Here is a 16,713-nt window from a genome sequence, read left to right as displayed (position 1 = left end):
TTTACAATAGATCTCATGCTAAGAGTTTATAGAAAAGAAGGCACAACTCCAAGAAATACTGGCACTAAAGTTAATAGTGCCATATAGAAGAATCAATTGATAATGATGTGAAGAGCACAAAAATATACAGAAAAAGAGTCAATTCAGAGAAAACTAGAATTTTGAGCAAACCATACACTTTTAAAGATGGTGACACTATATGTAATTCAGCTGTCACAAATACATGTAGAAAACAACTTCCAATAGCTAGGAGGCACATGAAACTACGTACAATAGAGAGAAAGTGCTATGAAACTACTTTCAATAAAGAGGAGGTGCCATGAAACCACTAGATTATTTACACGGAGTAAGGTGAGGCTCACTCATCGAGATCAAATATCACGGAGTTGTTGAAGTCAAATGCGCATTTAGTTTTATCAACGAAATCAGACGACGACGTATCAGACCAGTTTGTAACGCCTTCTTTGCCGTCTGTCTCTTTTTCAGTCATGCTCTCAACTTCGTTGTCATCATCTGAATTGAGATCGGACTCATCGTTGACACCAGAGGCTTTGGTAGTATCCTTAGTTTCGCTTTTGTCCTCACTGGCAGTAATAACTTGGTTACAACTATCCCCTTGTCCGTCTGCTGCCTCTTGAGGAGGCAATGGATTAAATCCATTTGAAAGAAGATCTTCATCTGCGCATGTGCATACACCATCTTTGTGGTTTGTAAGTAAAGAGTCCTGGCAGTTGTTCAGAAACCGTGGACTAGTGATTCCATCATCACTCGTACTACTACTGTGTCGTCTTCTCCTGCCCTTACGCTGTCAACAGAAAAACAAGATAAAAACTGCTGCTGGTGCAACAAATAAACACAATACAGTCATGTTGTGAAATATCCACAAGTTGAGCAATTATTTGATTAATTAATTGTACTATTGCATCATGCCCTAGCTGACTTTCCACGCTGACCAGCACACAGCGAGGTACCAAATGACTCACTTTATTAGTTCCCTCTTCGCCGCTACTTGCGTTGTCTGTACTGCTATTTCGACGGCGTCGCTCGATATTCTCTTCCTTCCTATTCTGACGCTGTCGCTGTTTTTTGCGTCGATTGACAAGCGCCTTATGCATCTGACATACTGAGTCCTTAGACTTGAACATCGTCTCCTCGATCTTATCGTTAAATGAGACGGACTTCTTTCTCTAAACAAATTATCACAAAGTAAACGGCATAGGTTCAACAGGTAAGTCTAGCCAACAGAAAAAGCAGAAGATTTCAGCTTTCTCTACGTGTTAAAGAATCAAAAGGTAAACTTGCAAAAAGACATATTTGTGAAGCTATAACTAGCGAACAAGCCTTTGACCATTTGGCAGCTATCACTATGTTTCCATGACGCCGTCAATCTGCAAGTTTGCAGCATTCTCAAAATGGAAACAGCAAAAATCCACAAATCAAGCGAGTTTTGTTACACATAAATCTTTACTGAATATTACATGCTGGCGAAGGATGGAAACAGCACTTGCGAATAATACACAAGAAAATGTCCTGCAAGCTATTCCATTTTAAACATTTCCACACTTCAGCCATTCCTATTTCAATTTCACCAGTTCCAAACGCAACGCTGTAACCTCTGGCATAGAAATCTTTATAGTTTGTAACAAAGCACCCGCATTAATCCTTAACACGCGAATCTTTATTAAAATACTTATCGTACGGTAATTCAACGAGCGCACAATTCCAAATCCACATCATCCGTACAATGGAAACATTGTGTATAAAAGAAATAGAAAGGAACAAGCGAAAAGCAAGAAACAAAGACACAGCAAGCTGACCCACCCTAGTCGATAGACTATAGGCCATCTAAATCAGCACAATATGCACAGTACACTTTGTCACATGACTTAGTTGCTAAGGAACCAAATGCAAGACATTTTACTTTACTAGGGGACTCTGACTGCAGCCCTGCACCATCTTCTCTTTTTAGAAAGAGCCTTCAAAAAGGTAAGGAATGTAAGACTTGTCCGCTCATGGCAGATAACGCTCGCAATCCGTAGAAACTTCAGGAGCATTTTATTGGGTTGCATTCACTCCCACTATAGCAGTTTCCTATAGATTGGGAGGTGTTTGGGGGGTAAACTAGAATTGTCTGTATTTTTGTGGTTAGTCTTTTAGCAAAAAATAATTATGCTTATTTCGTAAAGTAAGCAAAACCATTGAAAAGTGATTCATTGTGAGGAGGTGTGTATGATATTTGTAGGCCATAACCGTCATATGAATATAACCGAATATGATAATGTCTTTTCAATAGCATCTTTCTGTATAGAAAGTTGAAGTCCTAGAAATACTGATGGATTAATCAGCCACATGGTTTAGCCACAGGAATGGTAAAACGAATGATTTGAGCCGCTCTACTACAGGTAATGAATAACATTATATACTGAATCTTGTATGTACCGGGCTAAGTTAGAAGCTTTTGAAGCCCACACATGCGGCAGTAAACATCTTTATGAAAAAACCGTTTCTTGGATATAAATTTTTCACACTACATACGACTTTTTAAAGAGAAAGATAGCTGTAACAAGTGGAGATATGTCAACATTCACAACAAAGTTAAAAAGAATGTTCAAGAACATTTCTGCCATGAACAGACAACTTCTTTTAACTGAGCAGTTTTAACATAGAGTGCTGAGAAAAGAAGGTATGACGAGAAGAGATATTTTGATGATCCAATGTAGCAAATATATGTACCTCTCGAGGTGAGGGCAACTCCGTAGGTGAGGTACAGCCACCAGTTACAACACTGAGAGAGGCATCACCATGGCAGTTCTGCTGGTCATCCGCGCTTGATTCAGAAACAGTCCTTTTTAATATGCCTTGTATGCCGGATGACGGGGCTACTTCGTTCCCAGTTTTAAATGTAAGTGGTGCTTCGGGTGCCTCAAACTGCGCATCAGTCTTTGCAAAGAGTAAACAGAAAATACAAATCAAAGATTGATCAACTAAAGTCATTACAAAGCCCTACGTGCCTAGCAAGTAAGTAACCCCTCAGCTGTCTGCAAGGATTGCCGAGGTTGTGCGTGTTTTGAAGAAATATGTTGCACAAACAATGTCTCTATGATCCTGGCTGGACATGTCTGTGTCCAGTGGCAAGGGAAGCATGATGACTGGAGACATGCCAAGTTGCAGAGAGTGATTTAAGGTTGGATGTCATTCTTGTCACTACTAGTGGCCTTGCGTGGGAATTGAACCCAACCTGTTGTTTGCAGTTCAGGCATTCTAGAATATTCTAGACTACTAAGTTGTTAGTGCAAACCATTGGCTAGTTGAAGAGTATTATAACCAACTTTCTAACAACAAGTAGGATACTTACTATTAGCAAGAAAATCACACGATTTTCATACAAAAGTTTTATAAATGTTTCAAGTATGAAAACCATCCGATATAACAGCTATGAAAAATGTAAGAGATGTTGGCAGGTAAACAACAGGCAAGGTCAGTGTCAACATGAGCGAGCGTTTCAGCAGGGTGTAGGCTCTTGCAGGCATATCCAGTCATCCAAATTAGATAGCCATAGGTGATGTCTACCACACAATGGCAGGGGAGTATAAAGGCACTCGATTGATGAGGCTGTAGTGCTTGTTGCCATTTCATATGTATGCATACATTAACTCGCCAGTTCCGAGGGCATTAGATGTCAAGGCTGCTTGGTGCGAGCTGTAAACTTCTCATGACCTCCCACCATTTATTAGTGAGTGATCAAATTACCTTAGCATCGACACGCTCTGTCGTGACTACTTCCAATTGTTCCCTCTTTTCCAGCTCAATGAGCTCTTCATCGAGGTCTGTCTTTGTAACAAACCTATTAACCTGCAGAAGATATAAACATCAATAGTTCATAGCTTCCAAGTATCTTCTCAACTTAAAGCTTAGCAATGTCTTAATCTTTATGGAATGTCGGCAAAAACCATAAACCTTTGAACCCATCAAGTAGAACACACGATAAGCTGACAAGAATCTTATATATGAGCGAAATCAGAAACAGATCATCTCCACCAAAGCACACTGGCAAGAATAAGCTTGGAGAGCGGAACAGGTGCAATATCAATACATATTAGTATCCAACTTCGCACGACTTTATTTTGTTAGAACCGATTAAGACCATCAGCTACCACGATCGAATAATGCTGCCAATATTAGCTTTCGACAGCTGCTGCCAACAGCTGCTAAACTTCCGATCTTTGTACCATTGTGCTTTATCCAACATAGTCAGACCTACTATCAACAGAAATGAAATAATCATAAGCTACATAAATTGCTGACGCAGACCAGAGGCTATGAGCTAGCCTGTCTTCCTCCAGATGACCTTCAGTAAGAGTATGATAAACTACACTTACGTAAACATAATTGTTGTTGCTATTATGTTGTGAGATGTTATCGTGGTGGTATCATAGATCTACCGCTCCATTAATCAGCCTAATCAGTATAATTACAATTATCAGTTAGAGATGACTGGCGCTAGTCATGAGTGCGCCGTTACTATGACAAGCGATTACAAGTGCTTGAGTGAAACTCACAGGCAGCCTGCCCGCTGTCGATCCATTCTGCTGATTCACGTATGTGTTCAGTTTAAGGAGAAGCAGACCGAGCACAACTGACAAAGAAGATAGAATGAACGCCGCACTAGAATCATGAGAATTTGACGAAGGAGAAGTGTGCGAGTCCATGCGAGTCGGAGGATGCGATAGGAAAGCACAAGTCACTAGGCTGAGCGACTAATCGACTATAGAATTGCATATTCTCTTATTGATTGAACGTATTGATAAATGTTTACACTGGTTTGTCAACCTTCTCTTGTTACTCCCTCCCTAGAAGAAACTCAATTGAAAGTCTGGATTAAGCCCCAAAGGCTGCTAGGCATGGCTGTGCATAATGAATATATGCTCAATGAAAAGGCCAGCTAGCTGTAATGGTGGCCATGAAGAGGTAGTTTTATACAAATATGCAAGGGATCTAGCAAATGCACTGCTACTAAGCACTACGAGTAGCGTCATTAGAGAGAGGTAATAACAAGCGAGAAAGCAACTGTTAACATATTATTACAAATATTTTGATTAAATGTACTTAAAATAGATGAAACAGGATACAGGATTCTTGCAACAAAAGAAATTTATTATCATATTTATGACTTGCATACGAGCAGTAGGGTCTACTTTGTTTAGAAATTAGCATAATTGCATCTATTTACTCTTGTCTACTGTAATAAAAAAATGTATTAAAACATGATAAGGTAATACGTGCAATAGTTTAGATATCGACTGTGGGTGTGGCTTATGCAGTTCCACCAATCACCAGCCTATTAAAGGCAACCCGGTATCTGAGATGGCTATATATAGGCATGTCGACATGACCTTATCTTGGCATCGGCTCTTCATTGCGAAATCGTAGAGCAGTTACAAGCATACAAACAATGTATTTTGGTGAAAGTCTGCCTATTTTCTGCCTAATTGTCACTAGAATCTCTTTCATACAAACAGTTCCCATCTGATATTTACTTTTTATGTCAAACCAATCATATGCTAGGACAAACACTCTTATCTTCTAAAAAGACTAAGATATACATAACAAACTAAACCAATAAAGCAATTGGTTTTACCTTAAAGACATGCTGGTAGGGGGTGTAGCCTTGGAGATACAATATACACTGGAGCTGGTCTAGCTTAGACTATGCAAACTCTAAGTTAGCAGAACTTGCTAAGGCAATTTTTCTGTTTACATTTTGTATTTTCTTAATTTCAGCTTTGACTGTCACGCCCAACCTTTCCTTTTCGACTTTTGTTTCTTCGTATCACGCTCACTTCCTTACTCGTGACAACCGATAAATAGATTCGGAGATATTTTAAATGATTGACCAGCAGTTGTCACATTGTTTCTCTATTATCACTACTGTTGCTAGTACTACTGTTGCTAGTACTACTGTTGCTAGTACTACTGTTGCTAGTACTACTGTTGCTAGTACTTCTGTTGCTAGTACTACTGTTGCTAGTACTACTGTTGCTAGTACTTCTGTTGCTAGTACTACTGTTGCTAGTACTTCTGTTGCTAGTACTACTGTTGCTAGTACTACTGTTGCTAGTACTTCTGTTGCTAGTACTACTGTTGCTAGTACTTCTGTTGCTAGTACTACTGTTGCTAGTACTACTGTTGCTAGTACTTCTGTTGCTAGTACTACTGTTGCTAGTACTACTGTTGCTAGTACTACTGTTGCTAGTACTACTGTTGCTAGTACTACTGTTGCTAGTACTACTGTTGCTAGTACTACTGTTGCTAGTACTACTGTTGCTAGTACTACTGTTGCTAGTACTACTGTTGCTAGTACTGTAAAACTGAATAAGAATACAGGAAGAACTGTTTAATATTGCTCCAATGCTATAGAAGCAGACTAGGTCAAGGAGAACTACATACATACATATGTACTCATTAAACGACTGATGTTTTGAGAAGCTTTGCGTGTTGGAAATTCCTTCGTATGTTGAGATCAATATTTCCTCAAAGTTTGTCATTTGTCACAGAACTATGTAGCGTGTATTATGTACTATGTATATATGTGTACGTATACATATATATATGTGTACGTATACATATATACGTGTACTATGTATGTATGTAGCAGTGATCGAAGGCTGATGTTTGACTTTGTGCAGGATATTTTACATAAAAGTAACCCACTCAAGCGGTATTCCAAGTAAGCTGTAGTCTAGCGAAGCTTGGTACCAAATAAATCCAGAGATTGCTGGAGAGAATAACTCCTATCCAAACCATTTTTGCACAGTAAATTTTGAGCGGGTGTCGCAATCAAAACGAACTAACCTCAGTATGAACTGTTTTGATACAGTTGAGAATTATATCATCCTCCTAAAGAGATGCCGATGCAAGATCTACACGAGCTAGCAGTGTACAAGTATGAACAACTCCAAATATTTTGGATTTATTTGTCTTAGAATAAAGCTTTAAGGCTAATAGGCAGATGGTTGATCTTCAAGCAGCTGCTATAAGACTGGACTACTCAGAGTACACAGACTAAAACATCCCCTGCTTTGTTTGGCATCAATATCAGCTCAAACACATCAGTTCGGAGCTGCTTTCACATTGCTGACGTCTCATTCAATAGTAATTGTGTTAGCGACGAGCACACTTTTGTTACTTCTTTAAAAATTAACAGTAACTTTTTATGGTTAGCTAAAATAGCGAATGATTGTTGAACTCAGTATCGAATGTGTGACCTTATTGGTCAATATACAACCAATAAAAAATAGTGAAAAATATAAAGAATCGTGACAGTAACAGACAATACGCAACGTAGCCACCCCCTAATCGTAGCAACTATGATATTAGCATTATTTTCTACTAGTACCTATGGCGTGGCTGGGGCCACGCTATGGTCAAACTAAGTCTTTATACATTCTTTCTACTCTAAATACATAAAATCATCCACAAGCAACTAAAGCAATAAACAGAAAGAACCTCGACAAATGATGGAACGAAGAAGACGAAACTGTTGATAGATGCTAGACCATGTCAATAAATCACAAGTCAATGAAAGAAGACAATTGTTAGCATTATGTAAGTGTGCAAAAAGAAAAAACATAAATACTGTAAAAGCCAGTTATTCTAAGAGAATGTGAGCTTACTTGGGTTTCGTTGGTTGTGTTGTCCACAAAGGAATCAAAACTTTCCCATAGTTCACAGCTAACTTTGGTTATGGTTAAAACAGCATCTCTATGAGCAATTTCTTGGGAAACGCTTGCAACCAATGATGGAAATGTGCATCTGAGGTAATAGTGAGTAGGAAAACCACTACGGCTGACCGTTGAGAAGACAACTTCGACCTATAAAAAAATGGCAAGGTCATAAGTTGGCGTAAGTGATTTAATTATGAGATTATGATCTGTTTGTATTTGCGAATAATGCGCTGCAATGAGACAAGCTACAAACGTAGCCTCAGTTCTCAGCACTGGTCACAATAGAGGAGCGCTCTCAACAACACACGACTGGATGTTAACAGTTGACTAAACGAATGAAAATATGACTTCAAGTACATTTTGGGCTACACGAAAAGCAAGGTCAAAGTGAGCTAAAATAAGGGCTCAATAGGAAATTTCCACAGTCCCGTCTCAAAGTAATGAATCTTCACTGAATACCCTGAATGGAATATCTTATTTAATGAGGTTGACGTGGCTAAAGGAAGTTTCTATGACGGACTGCAAAAAGCGTGTTTGCCAGTCCAAGTTTTAACGTCTGATTATATCATGCTAGTATTGTGTTAGCATATCCAAGACTGGGTACACGTGGACTGCAATATGTGAAGACAAACTAGAGACTTGCTGACTAGCAATCAGTCCTATAAACTGAGGAAACTTGTCGAAAGGCGCATTTACACAATCTTCAGGAAATATTGCTCCCCATCACCAATGGATAGTCACTATGGACAGTTTAGCAGTAAAAATAGATAATTTTTAGAATTAACTATAAAACTAAAGTGAGCATGTAACAACACTGATAAATGTAATCACTGAGAAACAACTGTACAGTGCACCCTCGAGATGCGATTACCCTGATATACAATTTTTTCACCTTACGAAGTCAAACATTGTGATATCTTCACCTCGCTATACGAATTTTATTTCACCATACGATTTTGAGAAAAGTTTCGCATGAGTTAAAATTTGGCGGTCGGTGTGCTCATAACGCTCGTCGAAATAAAAAAGACACCGAAATATAGTTTGCCGAAAACATTTTCAGAACGTTTAGAAGAGATACGATGATCAACTTCTCTCATGTCAGCATTCCGCGTGGAAATTTCGTGTAAAATACACAAGCGAGAGCAAATATTCATTTGTGGCGTTATTATATCTTTTACTATAATCTTTCAAGTCAGCATACATATATAACTACAAGTATCTACATTTAATTCGTTAGCTATGGAATCTGAGACCGATACAAACGTTACAAAACGAAGGAACAATGATTTCTATGTCAACAAAGTTGGATGTCGTAAATAAGAAAGCACCCGTAATATTAACATTGTCAAGGAATATGATCGCAACCAATCAGCATTTGCAGTTATTATTAAAACAAGAACTCCATTAAAGCAAGCACAAGACAGTGCTTCCGACTGAAGACTTGAAGGAGCTAGGTCATGCACACGATCAGCATTCAAAAGGAGCAACCATTTAGTAAAGGCGAGGAAGTAGAAGATACAGACAACCCCACATTGGCAGAAATATTTCAAGTTTTTAATTTACTGATGTGGACTGGTACATTAAAACAATGCATGTATAATATATATTATTTATCTTTTGTGTGGCATGTTTTTCATATTTTATTCATTTTATTTGTTTCCTTTTGATTTTGTTTTATTTTCTTGTTTAACTATGTCTTTGCAGGTGGGCTTGTTATCTCCTACGTGAATATAATTCATCGTATGTTTGTAACTCATATAACTAACTACTCAAGATAGTTGACGCATTTACATTACTTTCTGAAACTTGTTAAAGCCCACATTCCATACAAGAAAAACTATTGTAGCACCTTCTCTGGATCCTTCTACAAGCTTTAGCTAGCTAGCAGTTTTCTGCATTGCACCAGCATTGTTTTCTTTTAAACCAGAAGAAAAATTGGACAGGACTAGACAACCTTCATTAGCCTGCTAAAAGTTCCATTTTATTACGTATTAAATTAATCTTCAAGTGTACAGCAACATAATTAGCATTGATACCCATTTGCCTCCTCTCTGCTTTATTCGCTACAATATACCAGCTAAAGTCACGTTACTCCAAAGGTATGTACGTCCTGTATAGTAAATACGGTAACATTTCATTTTTCTTTTCGGTAGCCATTAAATGGTCAGGTGTGTGAGAGGCCGCTTTTGATAACTGCATCGGTCGGCCTTATTGAATTCTGGTTGAAAAAGGTTTCAACCAGACACGCTAAATTTTATAATGAAAGTGAAGACAGAAACTTATGAAGGATAAAATTTCGTGATAACAGTTGAAATTCATTAAAATAGTTCAAAATACATACTAAAACTTGGTTATAAGGGTGAGTTCGGCAAGCTAAACTTAATTGAAATGAATTCAATGTTTATGTTATGCGTACCTTTTGAAGGTAAGAACTTGTTACCGTACGATCTGCATTTGGTACACAGATTACAATTTTACAGTATTGCAGATTATAATCACTAGGTGCACTTAACACTAGCAGCTACTGTAGGTAACTATAGTTACTAAGGTTAACATTCTATTTTGTTACTAATTTCCAATATGTACAGCATTTTTATAAAATTTTGGACGATTTTTACCTTCTTTTTTTTCATTGTATAATTACAACGGTTTCTATACCCCGACATACGATTTTTTCGCTATACGATGCCAGCCTTGGAACGGATTAACATCGTATCTCGAAGGTGAACTGTATTCCGCAATCGACCAATCACCTTCGACATATCATGTCAACCCAGTATTACCAGATTACTGGTGATACCGGGTTGACATTGCGTTACAAGGCGGCTCTTGATGTAGTATGTGGGGATGACTCTCGATGTAGTATGTGGGGATGACTCTCGATGTAGTATGTGGGGATGACTCTCCATGTAGTGTGCGGGCTAACAATTTTAGTAGCCAATGATTTAGATAGTAGCAAGCCACAAATTCACCTAGTCCAAAATTGCCTTCAAATGAACAAGTTCAATAAAAGGAAAGAGCCTGGTATGACAACTAGCAGATCCCTGGCTGTGCTACTAAGTAGGAAGCATCTTTTATGCTGTGGGCCACTATTAAATTTAAAGCGAGTTGTGTGAATGACATATCACTAGAGTTATCATACGAGCTAAGCATTGCAGGTCAATAACCGTTAGCTTTTTGTATGATCGCAACATGAGCATCGCCGTTTTTAGTAGACGTTTTGCTACTGAAAATCTTGTCTTCTGATCATGATTACGTAAAAAACTACCTTAAAATTAAAGAGCAATAGCGTGCACTACTCTGTCTTTTCTAACAGCCTACTAACGGTACACCAGCTCTGGAGGCTGCGCCAAATGGCGAGAGCTACAAAAGCTCTCCAGAAAGAATTATTGGCACACGCTATGCTTAGCGGCGCATAGCAATATAGTTCCAGTCGGAGCCAGCTTGGCACACTCCGTGGTGTGGGTTCATATGGCTCAATCCCAAATAGTCCCGTGGAACGATAAAACATGAAACAATACCTAGCATTCTAGCCTAATTGGGAAATCAATGATGATAAAAATCTTTAACAAAGAAAGGGAGGGCTAGTAACAGTCACTGCGCTTTATGATTTATTGTCTACACAGGACACTAGGTAACAGGTGACTTGAGAACATAAAACACCTAGCCTAGTCTTGGAATTTCCCGGAGATCCCAGGAAAAAAAACAGTTGTGAAGAATTTTGGTAGCTCTCCACAAACTCTATTTCCTTATGCAAAGACTAAAGAGAGTTTACAGCTCTTCCTCACTAATATACAGTCCAAAAGTGTTTATACCTACTATTACTACCTGCTATTACTACCTGCTATTGCTGGTGAGACTTGATGTGGTTACCTACTATTGCTGGTGAGAGTTGATATGGTTACCTATTATTGCTGGTGAGAGTTGCTGTGGTTACCTACTATTGCTGGTGAGAGTTGCTGTGGTTACCTACTATTGCTGGTGAGAGTTGCTGTGGTTACCTACTATTGCTGGTGAGAGTTGCTGTGGTTACCTATTATTGCTGGTGAGAGTTGCTGTGGTTACCTGCTATTGCTGGTGAGAGTTGATATGGTTACCTATTATTGCTGGTGAGAGTTGCTGTGGTTACCTACTATTGCTGGTGAGAGTTGCTGTGGTTACCTACTATTGCTGGTGAGAGTTGCTGTGGTTACCTATTATTGCTGGTGAGAGTTGCTGTGGTTACCTACTATTGCTGGTGAGAGTTGCTGTGGTTACCTACTATTGCTGGTGAGAGTTGCTGTGGTTACCTATTATTGCTGGTGAGAGTTGCTGTGGTTACCTGCTATTGCTGGTGAGAGTTGATGTGGTTACCTACTATTGCTGGTGAGAGTTAATGTGGTTACCTACTATTGCTGGTGAGAGTTAATGTGGTTACCTACTATTGCTGGTGAGAGTTGCTGTGGTTACCTATTATTGCTGGTGAGAGTTGCTGTGGTTACCTATTATTGCTGGTGAGAAATGCTGTAGTAACCTACTATTGCTGGTCTCACAAACCTAAACCAAAGAAGACTCTCAGAGGGGTAATAGTTGAATAAAAAAACTTGGATTTACTAAATTAATCAACTCATTGTAAAGGGTTGCCTTCGCTAAAGATACCAAGGCTCCTGCTATTTTCCGTTCTAATGTTGTGTGATTTTTAAAAGATAGCAAAGGAATAAAGTGAAAACTACATAATTATTCAACTAAACTCGAGGGTTGTCTGCACCTGACTGATCCAAACAAAGCCAGACAAACTTGTTGTCTTTTAAGCCTTCCACTTAGGGCTAGTGGCTCTTCACAATTGAACTCGCAAAATATAAAACATTTGTTAATCAGTCACCCCTTTACAGCCTCTATGAACTGGTAGTTCAAACTGATATCTCACTAGTCCATCAGCCTAGTCCATCAGCCTATTCACAGTTTTATAGCTTCATGAGGTGCCAAGCAAGAGATCGTCAAAACCATTATTTTTCATCTTTATATGACATAACGTTGGAAGACTAGTCATGCTCAAGGTTTGGGGTTTCCACATTTAGCAATAAAGAACATAAACAGATAATTGTCTCCTACTAATAGCCCAAATAATCTGACTGCAATCTTCATAGAAGTAATTGTATATCTCAGCAACGAAAATTTGTAATTCTTTGAGATATTTTACAGTAGACAGTATTTCAGCAAGCGGCAAAGATTAAAAGCCTATGGTGGGAAACAAAGATGTTGCAGTACTATGGCAGGTATGTCGTACGAGGAGTCTGAGCAGTAGTCGTACAGTACTATGGCAGGTATGTCACACTAGGAGTCCGAGCAGTAGTCGTACAGTTCGTAGAGAAAGAAAGACTACTACAGTGCTGTTGTCAGTATTAGACCGCTAGCGAATGATCAAACTTTCATGTGTTGCTCTCTCTTTCTGAACATTTTATTATGTTTCGACAATGTCCACCAGAAAAGGGAAATATAATAGCCGTTCTAGGGTATAAATTTAAATCTTATATTCTCATTTAGGACAATAATATAAGGCAAGACAGGTGTGGTTTTAACACATGACATATTTTGTCAGCATTTAAGACCGTGCCTGTCAACGGAAACTTATGAGCTAAAGTCCAGCCACCATTATTTCCATCGGTCTAAGTGTCCTCCACAGAGAAGAGATAAGGAAATATAGAGAAGGAAATATAGGTATTTCATTACATTAGGTCATCTGGGTCACTTGTGAGTGCTTAAATAATGGCAACTGATGACGCTAGGAAGTCATAAATAAAGTCAATCTTCAAGAAATTAAACTGAGATAAATAAAATGATAGTTTGAATTATTAACGATCTGATGCTTTAAACCATATTTGGTTTCACTCTTCGAGGCACCAGAGGAGATTCCAGAAAGGAGGGCAACTCCTAAAACTAGCGGCAAAGATGAGAGTGAATGAGCAGCCCTTCGAGACCTTACCTCTCGTTCGTGGTATGCGAGATGAAAGTCATCACTGTTGATAGATGGTACATCGAGCACCAGACTGACTGACTCAGTATCCTGATCATAGGAGAATGCAGGAACTTTGTACAGGATCTACAGAAGTACAGGAACCTTGTTCTACAGCATCTCGGATTACATGAAAGAGTAAATCTTGGAGCGAGTGCTCGGTAAAAGCGGACATAAAACACTTTGTTACAATTGATTCACCTACTTGCCGTGAACTTACTGTGAACTGATTAACAGGCAGAGATTACCAGTGAATAACTTAACTAGCCCCAAAAGACTATTTTATGATTCTATTTATAGCTAGTCTATCGGGAACAAGATAGGATAAAAGTATGCATAGTCTGTGCTATTTAGACAATATAAGAGTACATCTGCAAGAAACCTTCCAATAACTTAAACTTGGCAACAGATGTGTGCAACTCGAGCCAAAATACTACAAGAAACAGAACAGACAGGTGTGAGGGCTGGTTGGCACATGATACTACAAAAAACCCGAACAGACAGGTGTGAGGGCTGGTTGGCACATGATACTACAAAAAACCCGAACAGACAGGTGTGAGGGCTGGTTGGCCCACGATACTACAATAGCCAGAACACACAGGTGTGAGCTGGTTGGCATAAATGCTTCTATATGAAAGATGAGTGGTAGCTGGGCTTTTATATTGACGCTGAAGGACTCTAGTAATGCCTCTTATATTGACACTGAATGACTCTAGTAATGTCTCTTATATTGACACTGAAGGACTCTAGTAATGTCTCTTATATTGACACAGAAGGACTCTAGTAATATCTCTTATATTGACACTGAAGAACTCTAGTAATATCTCTTATATTGACACTGAAAAACTCTAGTAATATCTCTTATATTGACACTGAATGACTCTAGTAATATCTCTTATATTGACACTGAATGACTCTAGTGATGTTAACGATCCTATTATAAATGTATTCTAGATAAGATCTTTGAGCGGTAGAATAGTCTTTGTATTGAAGTTTTAAAAATCTGGTCTTCAATGAGTAAAATATGTATGTTGAGAATTGCATTTTCGTTCTCTAAAACTAGTATCTCTTCTGCTATCATGTCTCTTATTATAGTAAAGATTTAGACTAGGATAAGTTACTCAAATTTATTGGATAAAGACACTTCGCCAATTAAAAGTAAATTTTTTTATGCAAAACTTTTTGTATTACCCATGCAACACCGAGCATTCGGGCAAATGGTAGGAAAATACCGATACTTTTAAATACCATCTATTAAATTTTGTGCAAGTCCGTTAAACTATTCTAAACCTTGAAGATTATTACCACAGCTTGAAGAAAACCAAATGCCGATATACAGGAAGAACCAAAGAGAGCGAGCAATGATGTACTGAAATACTGCCGACAGCAGCGTGATAAAGGTCACATAGATAGCAAGCTAGCGACTGTTGTTGCCGGCAGGATACAGGTACACAACAATAATATATGACCAATTACACTAATATATTGACACTTGTCAATGATCTTTTAGCATCAAACCGATAGAGGGAGAGAGTTCCATTGAGCTTATGACACAGGGTGGGTAAGCAAAATATAGGGAGGAATGAAGGAGAGGAAGGTCACTCACGTTGCTATCCAATGGTAGCTGAGGTTTTCCTTGATCACTAAGAGTTGTCTCATCAGTTCCATTTAAGTGACCACCACTGCTGCAGTTTGATGACTACAAGTTCAAACAGTAATATTATATGAGAGAATTCGTTATTTTCGATAGAACATAATATATAAGTTTATATTTTAGATATATAGATAGTCTAAATGCTTAATGGTGAAATCCAGCCCGGCCCAACAAATATCTCAAGAAAACAGGGAACCCCAGCTTGCAGCAGGAGAGGAATGAATAGGCAATGCTCACTATTTTAACATTGATTTTTGGTAAACTGAAATGGAGTTACCCTGCTTTGACCATAAACAGGAGATAACTCCAAAAATGCAAGCGAATGATAATCACTTGATTAGTGGACTCTGATATGGCTGGTCCAAGATCCTCTATCAAGGGTCTGGTATTCTCCTCCTGCGCTTGCTGTGCTGTCAAATCTGAAATCTCCTTGAACTCTTGTCGCACCTTCTCTTTACGCACAGGCAACGTAACGACCTAAACACGCACATAGGCAGTCAAGATATCGATATGTTAGATTCAGAACATACTTTTTCTTACAAAACAATGAACTATCGTGCTAATATTTATATAGCAAAACATGCAGCATAGACATCTAGACTGGGCTACTTTATATGGAACTCTGTTTTAAAAGCAGTCCACTAATTATAACCATAAACATAGCACCGTAAAGCCCCACACTTAAATGAGCACCGTAAAGCCCCACACTTAATGCCAAACACAGGTACATGCAGAGTGAAGCAGATATATACATAGTTACATGTATATATACCTTATATGATATTAATAAGCAACAATTGAGTAGTATTAACTTCAATATGGCTCATCCCTCAGCCAATATGGCTCATCCCCCAGCCAGCATGGCTCATTCCAAAGTTAGCATGGTCATAGCCAAATCAGCATAGACCACAAAACAATAAAACCAACTGAAAACCATAATTTAAAAAACCTCACATAATATATAATAGTAAGGTATGGATTCCTGCATTAGTAACACATCATAAGGATTCTTGCATGGTACTACATGATGCAAATTTTGTATGCAATAACATGATTCCTGTATGATATTGCAAAACATAAATTACCAGATAATGATTGCATGACATGTATTTTTAAATCGTAATGCATGGTATTCCATGGTATTCTTGTTCAGTATCATATGATATGAATTCTTGCATTGTATCATATGATATGAATTCTTGTTCAGTACCATATGATATGAATTCTTGCATAGTATAATATGATATGAATTCTTACATGGTGCCATATGATATGAAATCATGGATAGTTTTATATGATAAGAATTCTTGCATGGTACGATATGATATAAATTCATGGATGGT

The 16,713-nt window shown here is 38.3% G+C and overlaps 1 protein-coding gene across 3 annotated transcripts in view; it reads right to left on the bottom strand.

Annotated features, from left to right (window-relative positions):
* Positions 1-120: 120 nt before the first annotated feature.
* Positions 121-16,713, bottom strand: part of LOC137401178 (protein kintoun-like) — a 31,880-nt gene continuing 15,287 nt past the window's right edge. Inside the window, exons 7-14 of one of the 3 annotated variants that reach the window (XM_068087561.1) lie at positions 15,704-15,847; positions 15,323-15,415; positions 13,687-13,803; positions 7,674-7,871; positions 3,751-3,852; positions 2,734-2,940; positions 984-1,187; positions 121-805 (exon numbers count right to left, since the gene is read on the bottom strand). In XM_068087561.1, coding sequence (XP_067943662.1) covers positions 359-805; positions 984-1,187; positions 2,734-2,940; positions 3,751-3,852; positions 7,674-7,871; positions 13,687-13,803; positions 15,323-15,415; positions 15,704-15,847 — 1,512 coding nt within the window. In that variant the 3' untranslated portion in view covers positions 121-358. The remainder of the gene's footprint in view (positions 806-983; positions 1,188-2,733; positions 2,941-3,750; positions 3,853-7,673; positions 7,872-13,686; positions 13,804-15,322; positions 15,416-15,703; positions 15,848-16,713) is intronic. The other 2 variants (XM_068087562.1, XM_068087563.1) reach the window with 2 other exon arrangements.

This window comes from Watersipora subatra, chromosome 7 (genome assembly GCF_963576615.1).
Source record: "Watersipora subatra chromosome 7, tzWatSuba1.1, whole genome shotgun sequence".
NCBI classification, from domain to species: domain Eukaryota; kingdom Metazoa; phylum Bryozoa; class Gymnolaemata; order Cheilostomatida; family Watersiporidae; genus Watersipora; species Watersipora subatra.
Note: the sequence above shows the minus strand (reverse complement) of the source record. Positions and strands in the feature narration are given on the sequence as shown.